At 41.6% G+C, this 20,020-nt stretch overlaps 1 protein-coding gene across 2 annotated transcripts in view; it reads right to left on the bottom strand.

Moving 5' to 3' along the window:
* The window catches only part of tspan33b (tetraspanin 33b), a 60,708-nt gene extending 41,497 nt beyond the window's left edge, over positions 1-19,211 (bottom strand). For both annotated transcript variants that reach the window (XM_061970152.1, XM_072913919.1), the window contains exons 1-2: positions 19,043-19,211; positions 4,108-4,165 (exon numbers count right to left, since the gene is read on the bottom strand). In XM_061970152.1, coding sequence (XP_061826136.1) covers positions 4,108-4,165; positions 19,043-19,138 — 154 coding nt within the window. In that variant the 5' untranslated portion in view covers positions 19,139-19,211. The remainder of the gene's footprint in view (positions 1-4,107; positions 4,166-19,042) is intronic.
* Between the last annotated feature and the right edge of the window lie 809 nt (positions 19,212-20,020).

Genomic DNA, 20,020 nt, shown 5'->3' with positions numbered 1-20,020 from the left:
AGTATAAGACAATACTTTCTTAACAGTATAATTGTAACCAGGAATAAGTCTTCAAGTAACAATATTCAAATACAAACATTGTTGGGTAAAACAGAATTTGGTTTTATTCTGAATCCAGTGAAACAGATTGGTGGTTTTAGCTGATATGAAGACTTTCAGGTGTTTATATGTGTTTATGTTTAAGTATTTGGCAGACGCTTTTATCCAAAGCGACTTACATAAAATAATACATATAAAACAATCACTGCAAATATTATCATTTAAGGGAAGAATGTAATAGAAAATATCAATACAAAGTGTCAAGACAGAATAAACTCTCTGCTGCTGCAGCAACAGAGATACAGTCTATAGGTCCCTAAGATATATAGATATCTAATGTATTCATACATTGTTTATGTAGGATATACGCATGTATATATAACCTAATCATATTGTTTCTTCAACTTAAAAATAGTTTACCGTTTTTTCCCCTTCTCTAGGATTATAATCCCAGTTTTGATCTCGTACGTCTGGTCACTTATAGCATATAAGAATATTATATTACTGTTAAGCAAACTATGAATACTAAAACACGCCAAAACATGTGTCTGTTATCATAGCTACACGTATGACAAAAAAGGGGGGTGAAAATCAGTGGTATTCAGTGAGGTAAAATGAATTAAATGCGCTGACAGTTCATTGTTCCTGCCAAATGAATTGCACTGAGTGGAGCGGATCACCACTCCAAGATGGCGGCCCCGCGCCTCGTCTGCGCCAGTAGGCAGTAGCGCTCCATGCTGCGTCTACTTATAAGATGTCTATGGTTATAACGTTAGCAGTGAGTTTGCAGCCTCACTGATTTAACTACACAGCAAATAAAAGTCACGTTACTTAGCCAATAAACGTTATCTTACATTCAAAACTTACCCTTCTTTGTGCAACTTCAAATGTTGAACGTTGTTGCGTCTCCGTCTGTAATATTCGAACTGCGTGATTTCCATACGGCAATTCGTTTTTTGTTGACCAAGTCGTAGTTTTTATACCCGAACGAAACCAACTTTGGCATAATTGTTGCGTTGTTTGACAACTTGTTCGGTGGTTGTACTGCAATTTGATTGGATGAATGCTGCGTGATGAAAACAACGTAGATCTAATTTGATTGGCTGTTGTACTGACAACACACCAGCTGACAGGAACAACACGCTGAGAGACACAGACGAAGAAAATGAAAAATACGGAGCGCTCCCAAATAACTTTTTAAGCGTTGGATTTTGGGGAAAGTAGCAAGTCATGTCAAGTCATGTCAAGTCAAAAGGCTCAAGTCCAAGTGAAGTCACAAGTCATTGATGTTAAAGTCTAAGTCGAGTTGCAAGTCTCTTTACATTTTGTCAAGTCGAGTCTAAAGTCATCAAATTCATGACTCGAGTCTGACTCGAGTCCAAGTCATGTGACTCGAGTCCACACCTCTGGTTCATAGTGTGTTGAGACAATCAAACACTCAAACTCCCTCGTTTGACAATGAATGGACTTGATTCCTACATCGAGTGATGCAGTCTGATGCAATACACCTATTTCTATTTTTATGGGTCTTACTTCATTTCGCTGCGCTCTCACTTAATGATTGTGTCACATATGAACATTACATTGCTGTAAACAATGCGGTCACTGTCATATAACTTTGCTCCATCTTCCTGCTTCTCGCAGCACGACACAACACCGCTGTCCGAGAAGTGTGATTTAAGAGGACGTAAGATGAGGGAAAAATTACTTTAATTCACACTCACTATATTCATGTCTTTACCATTTAACTCACAATTAAGACATTCTTTAGAATCGATCCAAAACGATTCTGTCAGCTGACTGCTTGCAGCAAAGTCATATGACCGTGACCGCATTGTTTACAGCAATGTAATGTTCATATGTGACACAATCATGAAGTAAGAGCACAGCGAAATGAAAAAAAGACACATAAAAATTTAAATAAGTGTATTCATGCACACTGCATGCCTCGGTGTGAGAATCAATTCCATTCATTGTCAGACCCAGAAGTGCGGCGTCAACATGTTTTAAAGGTGTCTAAGTGTCTTTTTGCAACATACCATGCACACACACATTTGGAGCTAACATTTTTTTTTTTAATATGCAACTCTATTGGCATTATTTGTCATTAAGCATCGATCATGTTTCCTTCTTCCACAGTAAGAAAGGTGTACGAGTGTCTGCACTGAGAGTCAATGATTTAGATTTCGGTTTAGATTTAAGATTTAGGTTTAGGTTTAAACATTTAGCACCCACATTTATATTTAAGATTTATGTGTAACATTTGGGTTCAAGTTTAACATTTTAAGTTTAGATTAGTCCATTTGTCTGAGGGTGACTCTGGCAATCAAACCTCGTTTAATACATGCAGCGCTAAATTTGACCAGTAGGGCACAATAATGCTACACCTTAAGATTAATTGTGATGAGTCACATTCATTGTGTGCAACGTTTGATGCAAATGTTACCTACTTTCTAAATGGGTAAACATCTGTAGTTTATTGTGTGAATGTATTGGCACTAAACCTTCTATTTTATTCATGTAAAATAGAATGTTTAGTGTCTAGTGGACATACGTTTGTTCATATTTTTAATCTTATAAACCTAAATGAAGGAAGAAGTGTAGAGAAATAAAACTGAAGAAGGAAAATAATTAAAAGAATTAAAAGAGGGAACATCAATCATAAGCAAAACTTCTGTAGCCTCTGTTTCTTCATGCTGTTAACTATCTGTCAAGCTGCACACGCTGGAAACAAGTAGCGAGGGCAGAATAACACATTTATTGACAGTGCAGTGCAAAAGCCGATGTGTTTACTTTGCATTTAAGTAAACGCAGTCTTAAAGGAATAACACCTGCGGTGGCACTTTCTGGCGAAACATCCACATTTCGATGTCCGACCCTTCTTGAAACTGTGGCCCGGTTCATTATAGTTTTAATGCCCTGCTGTGTATCATGCAGATATTTCTGCAGAGTAGTCATGGTAGTCTGGCTATCACTTGCAGATATAGAGAAATGTGCTTTTTAAAAACAGAGCCCACAGAAAGCGTGTATGAAGAAAAGAGGACAGGCGCCAAAATAGAACCTTGGTTGAGGGCAGACTCAAGGAGTATTGGCCGAGGTTTACAGAAAAAACGTATATTGGTTAAAAATGAGTGGAACCATTTAAGGACTGTAGCCTTAATACCCACACATGACTCCAGGTGAGTTACAAGAAGGATTGAAATAGTACAAAAAAACAAGCAACGACAGTGAAAAGATGTGCTATTGTTTGTGCTATGCGCCATCTTTTGGACAAGTTTTCTCACTGCCGGTGCTGGAGTGCCCTTCTTTTTAGAGCTTTCAACCAAAAGTACAAGTACTGTTCCGTCTTCTAGCCGTCCATAGTGTTTCTACGCGTATGGATTCTTTATTCATCACTCCAAGCTACGTTTTTAAGTGTTACAATGTAACTAAAACGGTTTATACTTACTGAACTGTCCCATGTGTGATGTCTGTAGGAGTGTCATGCGTATTTGCTATCGTAATGTAATCGAGCGAGAATCGTTAGCATTAGCTAATATGTTAACACATTTACGAGTATCTGTGTTAGTATTATCAACCTACAATGGCATTTTAGTTTTGCATTGTTTCAGTTTCACAAATACCTATTTATTTTATGTGTAATTGGTCACTCTTTTGTTTTTATAGTCCCTGTTTAGAGCTGCTTCAAGTTTACACTGTATGCTTGGCTATTTGCTGCTCTATGTGACTTGAATCGCCCCCCGCTGACAAATACATTATTTTCTAATTTGAATTTGAAAATGTCAATAAATGAATGACATGGGTCTCCGTATTTCAATTTTCTTTATTTTGTTTTTCTGTCTCGTCTCCTGTGGCGCACAGGAAATTGTACATACAGGAACATGTGTAACATTATGTTTTTATTATATTATATTTGTTATTTTGCACTAAAATGAGGAGGTGGCCCTGCTGGAACATAAACTAAAAGTGTCCCAAATTATACAGCAACAGTCACGGTCACAGAATAGTTCATCACAGTATGTAATTGAAGCTAATTATCAAGTGTAAAAAGTGTGTTTTTGTGTGTACCTGTGGCTTTCTGGACTTTAGCATACACACCAATGGCAACAATCAACAAGGAGAACACCTGGGGGGAGAGTAAGACATGATTTAGTTTTTTTTTAAAAACATATTCAGCATCAAGAATTGGCGAATTTTTGGACTGATATGTGTGTAAATATATAAGTATCCATGGTTTGATTTAACATTTTTGGGACTAATGTAGATCCCAAATACACAAAAACAGCTACCAATAGGTAATATTTTTATTTTCAATAATAGGTCCCCCTTATGTAAATCCATTTTAATGGACAGTTTAATGAACAAATATTTGTATCCATTTGATGGCTTTGTTATTAGTCCCCCCCCTCCTCACCTGCCTACCCTGACCGCACCAAAATCATCATAGATCCCCTGCAAGTGTTGGTTATGTGACTTTCGACTTGCACTGAAATTCAATAAACTTTGCAAAGTCAATGTACAATAAATTCCGGTCTATAAGCAGCTACGTTTCCCAGAAAACGGTGTGGCTAATTTTTGGATTTTTCTCTGCTGACGGCCATAATGCAAATAGTACAAAAAAAACAAACAAGCAAAGACAGTGAAAAGGTGTGCTATTGTTTGTCCTATAGCGCCGTCTTTTGGACAAGTTTGCTCACTGCAGGTGCCGGAGTGCCCTTCTTTTTAGTACTGTTCCACCTTCTAGCCGTCCACCGCGTTTTTTCTACTCGTATGGATTCTTCATTCATCACTCCAAGCAACGTTTGTAAGTGTTACAATGTAACTAAAACGGTTTATACTTACTAAACTGTCCCATGTGTGATGTCTGTAGGAGTGTTTTCACGAGTACTGACTATCGTAATGTAATCAACCTAGACTCATTAGCATTAGCTAATATGCGAACACGTTTACGAATATATGGCTTTTTTTTTTTGCATTGTTTCAGTTTCACAAATACCTCAGTAAATTCACCAAGGAGGTATTAAATCTGTTTAGCTGATTGGAGAGCTAGCTTCCGCAGCTAGTGGGTCCATGACGATGACTTCTGTTTTGTTTGATCAGCCATTTTACTGCCGTGTTACAGGCACTGTTTGGAAACAATTATGTTATGTAAATAAACATTTACAAAATCTTCCTGTGTAAATAACTCATTTCGCAATGTATCTGTGGCTTGTAGTCTGCTGCGGCCAATATACGGAATTTATTATTATTATTTCTTTTTAATTTAGTGGGTGTGCTCTATTGTTCGGAAAAAACGGTGATTGTTAAAAGATAGTATTGTAAAGTTCAAGCTTTAGAATTTCTCAAAATTGCAAATGATGTATTTTTCTGGCATTTAACAACATTAAACTTGGATCTAAATGGCAACAAACTGCCTTGTTTGCCTATAATTGTGTTACTATTAATGCCACGTTTCATGCAAAGTCACTTTTTTTTTTGCCGTTCTACTCAAACAGAAAATACCATCCAGCAAGTATCACTTTGTTAGAAAAATCTAATGTATAACATATGCATACTTTAAAATGAGCTGCATTTGTGTTTACTGTGTTGTGTTTGTGCAAATAGAGCATGTTTTCCTTTGGCTGTCATAAAGTGCTATACACTTGCAGAGGTGTGAAGGAGGAGAGATGAGGGTGGGCTTGTGGGGATTTTTGTGAGGAGGTTGACATCCTCTGAGCTTAAAGCAAAACACTAGGAAAGATTAAAGTAGAAGGAAACACTCCTTTGCAGTGTGGAGGCAGAATCATAAATGAGGTGTGGGCCGCTCACACTGTAAGTAACGACACAATGGAGGGATAGAAAGCTAGTGATGGTGACAACACTCACACAGACACATGTTGTTCGGGTGTGGGTCTTAAAATGTTATTATCTGTTAGAGACAGCATTTTTAAATAAACTAAAACTACAATTGAAACTAACAATTGTAAGAAAATAAACATAAGATCATATTGGTACCGTTCTGCCAATAATTAAACGGCAGTACGGTTGCACTTTAAATATTGCGGCTTTACTGTTGAGTTTGCCAAGTATTAAAATGAGCTGCTTTTTTTTAACGGAAGAAACTGCTGTTCTAAATGTGTCCACTGGATGTCTCAATAGCAATTCTGTTAGGCAAGCAAACGGTCACCCTTTACACAGTGGCTCCTCCTCCTCGACCCACATGAAACTTAGAACCTGCCGTTTTATGTCTTCTGCTTCAAACACATCGTCGTTTGGCACGTCGTTTGACAAAATGTCTCTGTCAAAAACGAGAAAAGTGAACTTAATTTTTGAATAGTTTTTACCTCTGTTTCTTACGGTTTGTGGAGTTAGCGCTGGATTGATACGTGGACATGACAAAGGAGGTATTTGATACCTGGAAGAGTTTACATGTGTTTTTGTAGAATCCCAGAAAGACTGACTTAAAGTTTAATCCTGGCTTTGTAGATACACTGAGACAAAGTCTAAGCTCATTGGGCCCCATTCAGCAATAAATTACTAACTTTTCCTCTTATCTTTCTTCCTAAGTGACTTCCTAGGAGGAGTCCATTCAAATTCATGACGTGTTCTTAAACGCCCAAATTGTTCCCACCGGCTGTTCTTAAGTTGCTGAATGCCAAATAGTTAGCGCATTCGTGTCTATCATAATTTGCATATAAACACGCCCTTATTTCCCCAATATGCATAGGTAAACACCCTTAATTCCCCATATAAGGGCACAATTCTCGCGGAAAAGCCAAACATCAGACACACAGAGAAAACACAAACAGATTACAGAAGAGAAATTCGTATTATCCTGCAGGGGAAATACATAATGTCAAAATGTAAGTTTAAGAAAGGGGGGACAGCTCTCGGTAGCTTAAAGCGTTCAAAAAAATATTTGTCACTTCATACATGTGTTATATGTATTACAGTGCAGGGATCGATAAAGATATCAACCAGGCAGGACTTCTGTTACCAGGTTAATGGTGAACAATACTAAACGGCTAATCTTGGCGCTACTGTATTTTCACCGCAACAATCTAGTTAACCAACTTTTGGCAGAACAACTTTGAGATGCACTTCATCTTCAACCCCTGCCTCATCAATAACGCATCTCCACATTGGTGATTCTTTGACTTGAGGGATGTCAAAAGACAATACATACCACTACAATACTGCTATCAGGTATCAGGAGATTTCCGGAGATGACATTCTGATGACTTAAGGATTTTTTATCTTTGACATTAATAACACGGCTGCACATCTAATAACACAAAATGCTGATAACACAGCCAATGGTCAGTTTTAAGCCTTTCGAGGAGCAAGCCGCCTTTTTGCCACCATGTTCCCGGACAGGCAGATTGCAGCAAAATGTATTTGTGGTAAGAACAAGTGGGCCCATGTCTGTGCTTTTGGGCTTGCTCTGCACTTTAAAATACTCTTTTTGTCATTAGTGTTCCGACAAACGGCCTGCAGTTTGTAGTGCTGTTTGACAGAAAACCACTATTTGTCCACCAAATGGATTTATACGTGAAGTCCGTGGGATGGAACAGAAGAAAACAATACAAATGTTGGAACTGAAATATGAGAAGCTGTGTCTAAGTTTACCTGGCTGCTGTCTTTTTGGTTTTAGAGACTCATCATACATTTCAGATATAAACTTAATTTTACTTGGGAATTAAGGTATATCATAATGTTGTGTTCGTGTTATAATTATTTGTTTTTGGTGGTCTCATTTAGATTAAATATTTTGGTCAAGGAAATTAAGTAATAGCTTCTAGAGATGAAAAATGATTGATGAAAAAGTGTAAAAACCATGCATTAAGGACGCCTCATGTCACATGACCAGATATTAAAGGATATAAGCTTCTGTTAACAAACAGTTTTTAAACCCCGACAGAGACACTGAAAAGGTGTTTTATTGTTTGTGCTATGGTGACATCTTTTGGACGAGTTTGCTCACTGCAGGTGCTGCGGGTTGAAAATGTACTTCCTGTTTTGCGACATGAAACGGAAGTATATCCTGTTTCGTCTAATATTGGTCCATAACTTGTCCTACTTGTATAGAGTCTTCATTCATCACTTCAAGCAAAGTTTGTAAGTTTCACAATATAACTAAAACAATTCATGCTCACTAAACTGTCCTATTTGTGATGTCTGTTCAGGGCCGGCCCGTGGCATAGGCCGTATAGGCAAATGCTAAGGGCGCCGTCCATCAGGGGGCGCCACGCCAGTGCCACAAATGTTGGAGAAAAAAAAAGAAAAAAAAAAGTTGGTACTATTATTTCTAAATACAAAAAATAACTGCGGCCTAGGACACCCTAGGCCGCAGTTCCATGATCGACTTTGTAGTTGTGTCATCGGATTTGCGGCCTCATGTTTTGAACACTCGGGTGAAGAGAGGGGCGGAGCTTTCTACCGATCACCACCTGGTGGTGAGTTGGCTGCGATGGTGGGGGAGGATGCCGGACAGACCTGGCAGGCCCAAACGCATTGTGAGGGTTTGCTGGGAACGTCTAGCAGAGTCTCCTGTCAGAGAGAGTTTCAATTCCCACCTCCGGAAGAACTTTGAACATGTCACGAGGGAGGCGCTGGACATTGAGTCCGAGTGGACGATGTTCCGTACCTCTGTTGTCGGGGCGGCCGATTGGAGCTGTGGCCGCAGGGTAGTTGGTGCCTGTCGTGGCGGTAATCCTAGAACCCGTTGGTGGACACCGGCGGTGAGGGATGCCGTCAAGCTGAAGAAGGAGTCCTATCGGGTTCTTTTGGCTCATGGGACTCCTGACGCAGCAGACAGGTACCGACAGGCCAAGCGGTGTGCGGCTTCAGCGGTCGCGGAGGCAAAAACTCGGACATGGGAGGAGTTCGGTGAGGCCATGGAAAAAGACTTCCGGACGGCTTCGAAGCAATTCTGGACCACCATCCGCCGCCTCAGGAAGGGGAAGCAGTGCAGTGTCAACACCGTGTATGGTGGGGATGGTGCTCTGTTGACCTCGACTGCGGATGTTGTGGATCGGTGGAGAGAATACTTCGAAGACCTCCTCAATCCTACCAGCACGTCTTCCTATGAGGAAGCAGGGCCTGGGGAATCTGTGGTGGGCTCTCCTATTTCTGGGGCTGAGGTTGCCGAGGTAGTTAAAAAGCTCCTCGGTGGCAAGGCCCCGGGGGTGGATGAGATCCGCCCGGAGTTCCTTAAGGCTCTGGATGTTGTGGGGCTGTCTTGGTTGACAAGACTCTGCAACATCGCGTGGACATCGGGGGCGGTACCTCTGGATTGGCAGACCGGGGTGGTGGTTCCTCTCTTTAAGAAGGGGAACCGGAGGGTGTGTTCCAACTATCGTGGGATCACACTCCTCAGCCTTCCCGGTAAGGTCTATTCAGGTGTACTGGAGAGGAGGCTACGCCGGATAGTCGAACCTCGGATTCAGGAGGAACAGTGTGGTTTTCGTCCTGGTCGTGGAACTGTGGACCAGCTCTATACTCTCGGCAGGGTCCTTGAGGGTGCATGGGAGTTTGCCCAACCAGTCTACATGTGCTTTGTGGACTTGGAGAAGGCATTCGACCGTGTACCCCGGGAAGTCCTGTGGGGAGTGCTCAGAGAGTATGGGGTAACGGACTGTCTTATTGTGGCGGTTCGCTCCCTGTATAATCGGTGTCAGAGCTTGGTCCGCATTGCCGGCAGTAAGTCGGACACGTTTCCAGTGAGGGTTGGACTCCGCCAGGGCTGCCCTTTGTCACCGATTCTGTTCATAACCTTTATGGACAGAATTTCTAGGCGCAGTCAGGGCGTTGAGGGTATCTGGTTTGGTGGCTGCAGGATTAGGTCTCTGCTTTTTGCAGATGATGTGGTCCTGATGGCTTCATCTGGCCAAGATCTTCAGCTCTCGCTGGATCGGTTCGCAGCCGAGTGTGAAGCGACTGGGATGAGAATCAGCACCTCCAAATCCGAGTCCATGGTTCTCGCCCGGAAAAGGGTGGAGTGCCATCTCCGGGTTGGGGAGGAGATCTTGCCCCAAGTGGAGGAGTTCAAGTACCTCGGAGTCTTGTTCACGAGTGAGGGAAGAGTGGATCGTGAGATCGACAGGCGGATCGGTGCGGCATCTTCAGTAATGCGGACGCTGTATCGATCCGTTGTGGTGAAGAAGGAGCTGAGCCAGAAGGCAAAGCTCTCGATTTACCGGTCGATCTACGTTCCCATCCTCACCTATGGTCATGAGCTTTGGGTCATGACCGAAAGGACAAGATCACGGGTACAAGCGGCCGAAATGAGTTTCCTCCGCCGGGTGGCGGGGCTCTCCCTTAGAGATAGGGTGAGAAGCTCTGCCATCCGGGGGGAGCTCAAAGTAAAGCCGCTGCTCCTCCATATCGAGAGGAGCCAGATGAGGTGGTTCGGGCATCTGGTCAGGATGCCACCCGAACGCCTCCCTCGGGAGGTGTTTCGGGCACGTCCGACCGGTAGGAGGCCACGGGGAAGACCCAGGACACGTTGGGAAGACTATGTCTCCCGGCTGGCCTGGGAACGCCTCGGGATCCACCGGGAGGAGCTGGACAAAGTGGCTGGGGAGAGGGAAGTCTGGGCTTCCCTGCTTAGGCTGCTGCCCCCGCGACCCGACCTCGGATAAGCGGAAGAAGATGGATGGATGGATGGATGGACAAAAAATAATCCCACGTTAATTAAAATGCAAAGTAAAGCCTATTTAATAGAAATATTATTTGTTACAACATTTTACATCATGCCCGAAAAGGAGTAGGAAGAAGCAAAGCTTATTTAATCCTACCCCTTTCCCACTTCAAAGCGTTTACAAATATATAGAATCATTTACTGACCTTTTTATATAATAAAATAACATCTATGAATTAGTATACAACAGTTTTGTAATATGTAATTAATTAATTAATTCAGTCATTATTAACATACTGAGATGAAGAATATCTTATTTTCAATAAGGTTGAAAGTATTTCTCATAATTCTTCTTCTTTGTACTCTGTAAGCACTATTATTTTGAACAACCTCTTAAACTGGATCATATCAGTACAATTTTTAACTTCTTTACTTAATCCATTCCATAATTTAATTCCACATACTGATATGCTAAAAGTTCTAAGTGTTGTACGTGCATATAAATGTTTGTATTAGATCTTTTAAGCAGGTGTTTTTTGTTTACATTGTTATTGCCTTCTGGTTAGCTAATGTTTGCCCTGCAGGTAATCGTCACTTTTCCACCCCTTTATATATTAGGTATAGTTGTAAGTAAAAAAAAAAAGGTCAAAGACAAAGCTATTCGGGTTCTTGTGAGTATATACACTTCACTGCCGATGTGGGGGGGGCGCCACCTAAAATCTTGCCTAGGGCGCCAGATTGGTTAGGGCCGGGCCTGTGTCTGTTGGAGTGTTTTCATGCGTGCGTGCTATCGTAATGTAATCAAACTAGCGTCGTTAGCATTAGCGAATATGCTAACACATTTAGTGTCTGCGTTAGTATTACTAACTTACAATGGCATCAGATTTGTATTGTTTCAGTTTCGCAAATTCACCAAAACCTCACCGTGGAGTTATTGAGTCTGTTTGGCTGATTGCAGAGCTAGCTTCCGCAGCTAGTGGGTCCATGACGATGACTTCTGTATTGTTAGATCAGCCGTTTTACTGCCGTGTTACAGGCACTGTTTGGAAACAATCGAGTTATGTAAATAAACATTTACAAAATCTTCCTGTGTAGATAACTAATTTCGCAACGTATCTGCGGCTTATAGTCTGGTGCGGCCAACATATTTGTTCTAAATATCTCTTCTAAAATTTAGTGGGTGCGGCTCCTATACTGCGGCCTGCTCTGTTGTCGGGAAATTACGTTGATTGTTAAAAAATAGTATTCTAAAGTGCTAGCTTTAGAATTTGAACCCTAGCCTAACGACTAGCTTCCAAAGCTAGTGGGTCCATGACAATGACTTCTGTTTTGTTTGATCAGCCGTTCTACTGCCTTGTTACAGACACCGTTCGGAAACAATTAAAGTATGTAAATAAACATTTACAAAATATTTCGTACCGATATATATCGGCAGCTTATAGTCCGGTGTGGCTAGATATGTAAAACTATTTATTTCTTCTAAAATTTGGTGGGTGCGACTTAAATACTGGTGCACTCTATGACCCGAAAAAAAAAGGAAATTGTAACGTCGCCGCTAGCATCTTGCCTCTCCGTCATTGATGTGTCACCTTGAATAGAAACCTGCAGTATTGGGTTGTTTTCCTCCTTAAATTTCACAGATATTTTTTGGAAAAGTAAATGTTATTATGTATGTACAGAATTGATTTGTTTCCGATTTTTCTGATACTGATTTTATTTATAAATCAATATTAGAGAGGTGTATGTTTGTTTTGAGGTAATTTCTGGTATGTATTCCACAAAGTTGGGTTGTATTTTTGGACAAAAGTGTGACCAAGATAAGAAAAGAGCTTGGTTTTCATTCTTCTTTCTTTTTTCTGCTTTTTTGTTGGATGTGTAATTATAAAGGTGTGAGACCACCTGCAGGTTTGCCCTTGTGTCTGTTTTTTTTTTTTTTTGCATATTCAACACACATGCACGGGGACTATATCCCTGCTCGGTTTTTCAGGCCCTAAAGAGATGAATCAGGTGTATTGTGTGGGGAGGTGAAAGCCAGATGAACCAAGCCGTAGGGACACGGGGACAAAAGGCCTGATGGATTAGAGCCGCAGTGTTCACTTCTGAGCTCATGTCTGATAAACAAAGTCAACACAAGCCAGGCCACGTGGTGCTGCGGTTATTGCTGATTGGCTCTTAACACGGTAACAATGGGAGCTTACCCTGCGACTGTTACTATGTGGGACTGGGCCCTCTGGGATGGGATGCGGGTGCATGTACTTAGTGGAATACATGTTATCCGGGTCACCGGTGAGCTTGAGCCTATCCCAGCTGACTTTAAACGAGAGGCCGGGTGCACTCTAGACTGGTCACCAGCCAATCATAGTGCACATACAGTATAGCCACACAGCCATTTACACCTATGGACAATTCATGGTATGTTCACACCCAAACAGGGTAACTCCAGAACACTAACTGACATCACAATGCGAACAAATATTAAAGTACCAACGATAGTCACACACACACACTCGGTGTGGTGAGATTATCCTCTGCATTTGACCCATCACCCTCACCCCCTGGGAGGTGAGTGGAGCAGTGAGCAGCAGCGGTGTCCACGCCCGGTAATCATTTTGGTGATTTAACCCCCAATTCCAACCCTTGATGCTGAGTGCCAAGCAGGGAGGCAATGGGTCCCATTTCTATAGTCTTTGGTATGACTGGGCCGGGGTTTAAACTCACAACCTTCCAGTCTCAGGGCACTGAGCAGGCTATATATATTATATTATATTCAAACAAAGTGTTACTGTTCAAACTGTATGTAATGTTACAGTGGCCAAAAATATTGAATACACTTGTTAAATAAAACCTCTGCCTTGTTTGTAATGACTACTTAGGCCTACCAAGCTACTGTGTTTTAAGGCTTGGTCATTACGGCGGTACTTGGAGAGCCAAGTGGAGAACCACTGGTCTACGTTAAAAACTCTACCCGCGTTCTTTTGTAGAACAGTCAGAGATCGGGTCTTCTGGAAGATCTCACAAGCGTTTATTCACGCAGGTCACAGGTCACCGTTACAGTGTTGGCTGCATATGTAAGCACCACAAGCAAGCTTCTGCAAAAGTGAGCCAGTTAAAGAAGAACGATTCCCTTTCTTTGAAGTAAAAAAAAAAAAATAAGACAAGTCCAGTGGGTCAAAGAGTGTTCACAAGGGTGGGGACGAGTCCAAGACTATTGATTAGGGGAATTTTGTCACAAAGATGTGTAGCCAATTAAAACATTTTAAAAATATTAATATGTGAGGCTTGGTCCTTTGTACCATTCTTAGGGGTCACAAAGTCACAGGCAGCATAAAGGCCGCATGGGGTGTGTGTGTTCTTCAAATGAAGTCTAATGAATTAAAACAAATTCAAGTGTATACTTGCTATGATATACTAACATCTGTATCGTGCAACTCGAATTGACAGACTCGTTTTCCATTGCAGTCAATTACAGCTCGTTCACACAGAGGTGTGCTAAGAAGTACTTGATTAGCTGATGTATGAACACATATGTATCTTAACACATATATTGTACACACTTAGTAGGGCAGAGCTTCTAAATTATTTTATGTCATGACCACCCTGACAGTAACCTATACAAACTCCATGACTTGAATTACTATTAAGACCTTGATAATATTAATTATATAGGTGTACAAACAACTGTGTGAGTTACATTATTTAAATATTCACCTTATTAATATTACATCGAAGTAGATGAAAGAAAGAAGCTATGATAACAACTGCAACAACTTCAACCGATGTCCATGCTAAGTTTAGTAAGTGAATTTGTAGTATTTAAAAAATATTCTCGAAGTGCAAATGCTTCACTGGGTTGAGCATTTTTATAGAGCTAGCACAATAACATTGAGCATATTTTCTAATTGTTGATCGGTGACATATCAGCTTCATCAGTTTTTGTTTTTGTTTTTGTTCTAATTGTTACCTCCTGGTAACAATTAGAGATGCTACCTCAGTAGAAGTATTTAAGTCCCATCTTAAAACTCATTTGTATACTCTAGCCTTTAAATAGCCCCCCTGTTAGACCAGTTGATCTGCCGTTTTTTTTCTTTTCTCCTCTGCTCCCCTCTTCCTTGTGGAGGGGAGGGGGGGGCACAGGTCCGGTGGCCATGGATGGAGTGCTGGCTGTCCAGAGTCGGGACCCGGGGTGGACCGCTCGCCTGTGCATCGGCTGGGAACATCTCTGCGCTTCTGACCCGTCTCCGCTCGGGATGGTGTCCTGCTGGCCCCACTATGGACTGGACTCTTACTATTATGTTGGATCCACTATGGACTGGACTCTCACAATATTATGTCAGACCCACTCGACATCCATTGCTTTCGGTCTCCCCTAGAGGGGGGGGGTTACCCACATATGCGGTCCTCTCCAAGGTTTCTCATAGTCATTCACATCGACGTCCCACTGGGGTGAGTTTTTCCTTGCCCTTATGTGGGCTTTGTACCGAGGATGTCGTTGTGGCTTGTGCAGCCCTTTGAGACACTTGTGATTTAGGGCTACATAAATAAACATTGATTGATTGAGTGATTGATTGATTTGTTTTGTGCAAAATCTGCAACACCACCGCTTATCATCATAACTGCATTTACTTTCCCTGAACATTTATTCCAGGGGTGCCCAAAGTACAGTCTGCAATTAGGCCCGTCAGCATTTACAATCTGGCCCGCGGCAGGTCCCCATGTTAGTAATGGATGACATTAACATCTGCCTGTTGACAATGTGCTGCCTTTTGATGGAGTATGTCAGTATTGTGAGTAGTGTTGTAACAATACCAATATTTTGGTACCGGTACTAAAATTATTTTGATACTTTTCGGTACTTTTCTAAATAAAGGGGACCACAAAAAAATTGCATTATTGGCTTTATTTTAACAAAAAATGTTAGGGTACATTAAATATATGTTTCTTATTGCAGTTAAGTCATTAAATAAAATAGTGAACATACAAGACAACTTGTCTTTTAGTAGTAAGTAAACAAACAACGGCTCCTAATTAGTCTGCTGGCGTATGCAGTAACATATTGTGTCATTTATCATTTTATTATTTTGTCAACATTATTAAGAACAAGTGGTATAAAATGAATTATTAGTCTACTTGTTCATTTACTGTTAGTATCTGCTTACTTTCTCTTTTAACCCGTTCTGTCTACACTTCTGTTAAAATGTAATAATCACTTATCCTTCTGTTTGATACTTTACATTAGTTTTGGATGATACAACCATATTGGGTATCAAGCCGATACCAAGTAGTTACAGGATCATATATGTTGGTCATATTCAAAGTCCTCATGTGTCCAGGGACATATTTCCTGACTTTATAAACATAATATAAATTTTTTCAAAACGAAAGAAGATGTGATGCCAAAAAATCTCGACGTAAACATAGTAGTATCGACTAGATACGTGCCTGTACTTGATATCATTACAGTGGATGTTAAGTGAAGATCCACCCATGGCGTTTGTTTACATTTTGACGCCGGTGAGCTACGGTGTGTAGTGAAGCATGTTTAGCTATTCCTCGTCCTGCAGGGATAATACTTGTAAGAAACTTACTTTATTTGTCGCCATGGAGACGAAGATTAGTGATTTAGAAGTAGCTAAAACAATACCGACGGCGGCTGGACGTTAGCCGTTAGCTAGCTAGTCATGACTTAAAGCATCTCTTCCTGAGGGCGTTTCAGTGTTATAACTTCACCTTTATCTTTAGTTTTTAAGCCGAAATGCGTCCATTCTCCCTTTTCTGTCTACACACTGTGTCTGCTTGTAAGTACTCCGTGATTGTGTGCTACCGAACATGCTCCTCTGCTCGTAAACCAGCAATGACACGACGTGACTTCGACTCGGGCGTAGGAGGGTGCGGGAAAGGTACGTTTCAGAAGCGGTATAGTACCGAAAATGATTCATTAGTATCGCGGTACTATAGGTATACCGTACAACCCTAATTGTGAGTCATTGACCATGAGCAATATGTGGGTATGTAAGTCCATAGAAGCAACATTCAGACAGCCTTTACCACCCATGGTCTGATTAATTAAAAACCAACACAGAAAGTTAATACATGTGGTACAAAATACATAGCTTGCCTACTGAACTATGTGGACATTATAAACAATGTCTAAGCACCACACATAATTCAAAATTATATCCATTTAAATCCATTATCTATAAAATGCACAACACTCTCCAAACTTTGACATATTTGTCGCATTTTAGCTGCTTGATATTTCTGATGGATCACAAAACTTTGAGAAGGTTGTCAGAGAAGTACACAAGGTAACTGTCATGATCTGGCAGCTCTGCTACCAGATCATGTCTGCTTTTTGTTGCAGTGTCTGGTTTTTGGGTCACGGGGCGGACCCACCTACGCACACACTTGATACCCATTTCCTCCTGACTGCTTGAGCTCTCCAGGCCATTCACTCGACGCCAGTAGATTCCTGATGGTTGACCCTTCCATTCGTGTTCATCTCGTCTGCTTTGGCTCTACTCACGCTTGCTGTTCCTGTGGCTCCAATTCATGTGCTGCCGTGTAGTGTTTACTGTTTCTTCTCCACACCTTTTGTGTGCATCCTTATTTTTCGTTATTATTCTTATTATTTCTTCTCTGCGTTGGGGTCCTACTCCAGCGAAGCCGATCTTGACAAATCTACTGGCCTACACTGTGCGCTCACTGGCTTTGGACAAACTCTCGATAATTAAAACCAGTTGGCACCCTCAGCCAGCATGTCGATCAGACTAGCCCTGTGACTCACAGGGACAGTCCCACCTCCTCCAACAGCTAGTCCTCCCACACCTCGGGAGAACAATATTCTTAAACAACCCTCCCACCCCTTTTTTTCACTGATCAGTCTGATTCCTGCTCGCAATTCCTCCATCAGTGCTCATTAGTTTTTGACCAGTCTAGTTCTTATTACTCTGACCAGGCTAAAATAGCTCTTATCTTGGGCCGGTTATCTGACAAAGCTGCCGCTTGGGCAATGACAGCTTCATCACTGCACCTGTTTACTAAAAGAATGATAAAGGAGTTTGATCACCTCCAAAAAGACAAGCAGGCAGCTCTCTGTTGCCGGATACTCCATTATTCTCACTGAGAAGAGCGGATTTGGTGAAGCTGCTTTATGCAGAATTTTTCGCAAGGGATTAAGGAGAAGAGATCTTGCCCCAAGTGGAGGAGTTCAAGTACCTCAGAGTCTTGTTCACGAGTGAGGGAAGAGCGTATCGTGAGATCGACAGGCGGATCTGTGCAGCGTCTTCAGTAATGTGGACGCTGTATCGATCCGTTGTGGTGAAGAAGGAACTGAGCCGGGTTATGACCGAAAGGACAAGATCTCGGGTACAAGCGGCTGAAATGAGTTTCCTCTGCCGGGTGGCGGGGCTCTCTCTGAGAGATAGGGTGAGAAGCTCTGTCATCCCGGAGGAGCTCAAAGTAAAGCCGCTGCTCCTCCACATCGAGAGGAGCCAGATGAGGTGGTTCTGGCATCTGGTCAGAATGCCCCCTGAACGCCTCCCTATGGAGCTGTTTAGGGCACGTCTGACCGGTAGGAGGCCACAGGGAAGACCCAGGACACGTTGGGAAGACTATGGATGGATGGATTAAATCGTCTCACCCAGAGTGAACTTTCTACCTGTGACACAACTGCCACCTTTGACGCACTCACTGACTTAGCCATTCGTCTTGAGAACAGAATTCGCGAGTGCAATAGAGAAGACGCTAGGGAGGATAGCTTCGCCTCCAGCTCTGCAGTCTGCCCAGCCTCCAGCTTGGCGTGGACCACAATGGTTGCTGAGGAGTTATTCTCGCCTACGTTCACGAGTATGGCCAATTCATGGACGCCCTCCGCGCCATCAGCAGCGACACCCAGGACTTGGGCGTGAAACTCTTTGGCTGTTGCTCAGTAAATTTACCAATCTCATATAAGTGGAGTGCATTCGAGTAAACCATTTAAAGAATCTTCATGTGTTAAAATCTGAAAAATAAAATTGTATTTGTGTCAAAATATTGAAGTCTCTTTTATTTAACTACAATTAATCCCGATTAATCTAAATTCAAAAGTGAGATTAATCCAATTTAAGAAATGAATCGTTTGACAGCATTATTTTGCATGATAGTGTGGAGATGAGGTGCACTGTCTATTGTTGCTTCAGACACAAATTATACTTCTTCATTTAATATTGATATACTTTCTCCCTGAATTGATCAATGTCCCCTTTCTGCAGCCTTGAATTTATTATTTTATAAAGCTGCAGCTAACTCCTGATGACGTCAGGAATGTGTCTTACTGAGCACTGGGCTTTGTGTGCTTTTGCTCTGCAATGACCTGCGCTTTTCCAACAGTGCAACTCCACTCACCCAAAACAGGAAGCTGAAGAAGAAAAGAAAATATCGAATCCACGGGTTAATGAAGGAGAAAGTCTCTGCTCGGTGCAGATGAAGTTCCCTGTCCATCGCTTATTGCTGGGTTCTTCCACTTCCACTCATGGAACCACAGGAACCAAAAGAGCAACCAGATGCACCACGCAGACGCTTGATCACTATGTGAGTCTGTGAGGAGGGGGTCACAGTACGCGGTCTAAAAAAAGGGGTGGGGGGCTGTGACACTGTCATACTATGCTGGCGTGGCTCAGAAAAGTCCACACAGGCCTGAAGGTCCAAATACAAAAAAAACCCCATTCACAATCATTTCTGTATCCTACTGGTGGTGAATATTTTATTATTATAGATTTTGAAGACCTTCTGGTCAACATCTCGAATATGAGCTTTTATTCCGCATTGACACTTTGGCAATAAATGCACCCATTAATGTCCTGCTAGTGAAAGAACCGGCAGTTTGATTCCATTGTCATGTGTTACATAACAGACTAAGGGCCCCTGAACCATACTTGTATTATATTTAATGCAGTCATTTGGCAAATAACTACTACTGTATGGTTTGCAAGAAGCACCAGAAGCACATAAATACTTGATTATATTGATTTCCTCTTCTTAAAATGGGATATACAGTAGATCCCCACTATTCACTTGGGTTATGTTCTGAGAGTTAATTTTTTTTATGGGTGATAAAGAGCCTAGTATCAAACTCAAGGCCCGGGGGCCAAATCTGGCCCGCCACATCATTTTACGTGGCCCGCAAAAGCCTGGTAATAATATGCGTTAATAAAGAACGTTATCTTTTCTCACCTAATGTATTTGTTATTTCCATTTTGAAATGAAAATAATACATGTACTGCATCCAACTGTATATAATTTTCAACTATAATATTATCTAATAACGCAACAAATATTGTTTTTGTTAAAAATATCTGCTTGACTTATGATTTCAAAGCAAGT

Source organism: Nerophis lumbriciformis, linkage group LG10 (genome assembly GCF_033978685.3).
Source record: "Nerophis lumbriciformis linkage group LG10, RoL_Nlum_v2.1, whole genome shotgun sequence".
NCBI lineage: Eukaryota > Metazoa > Chordata > Actinopteri > Syngnathiformes > Syngnathidae > Nerophis > Nerophis lumbriciformis.
The sequence above is the reverse complement of the archived record's forward strand: the minus strand, read 5'-3'. Positions and strand labels throughout refer to the sequence as shown.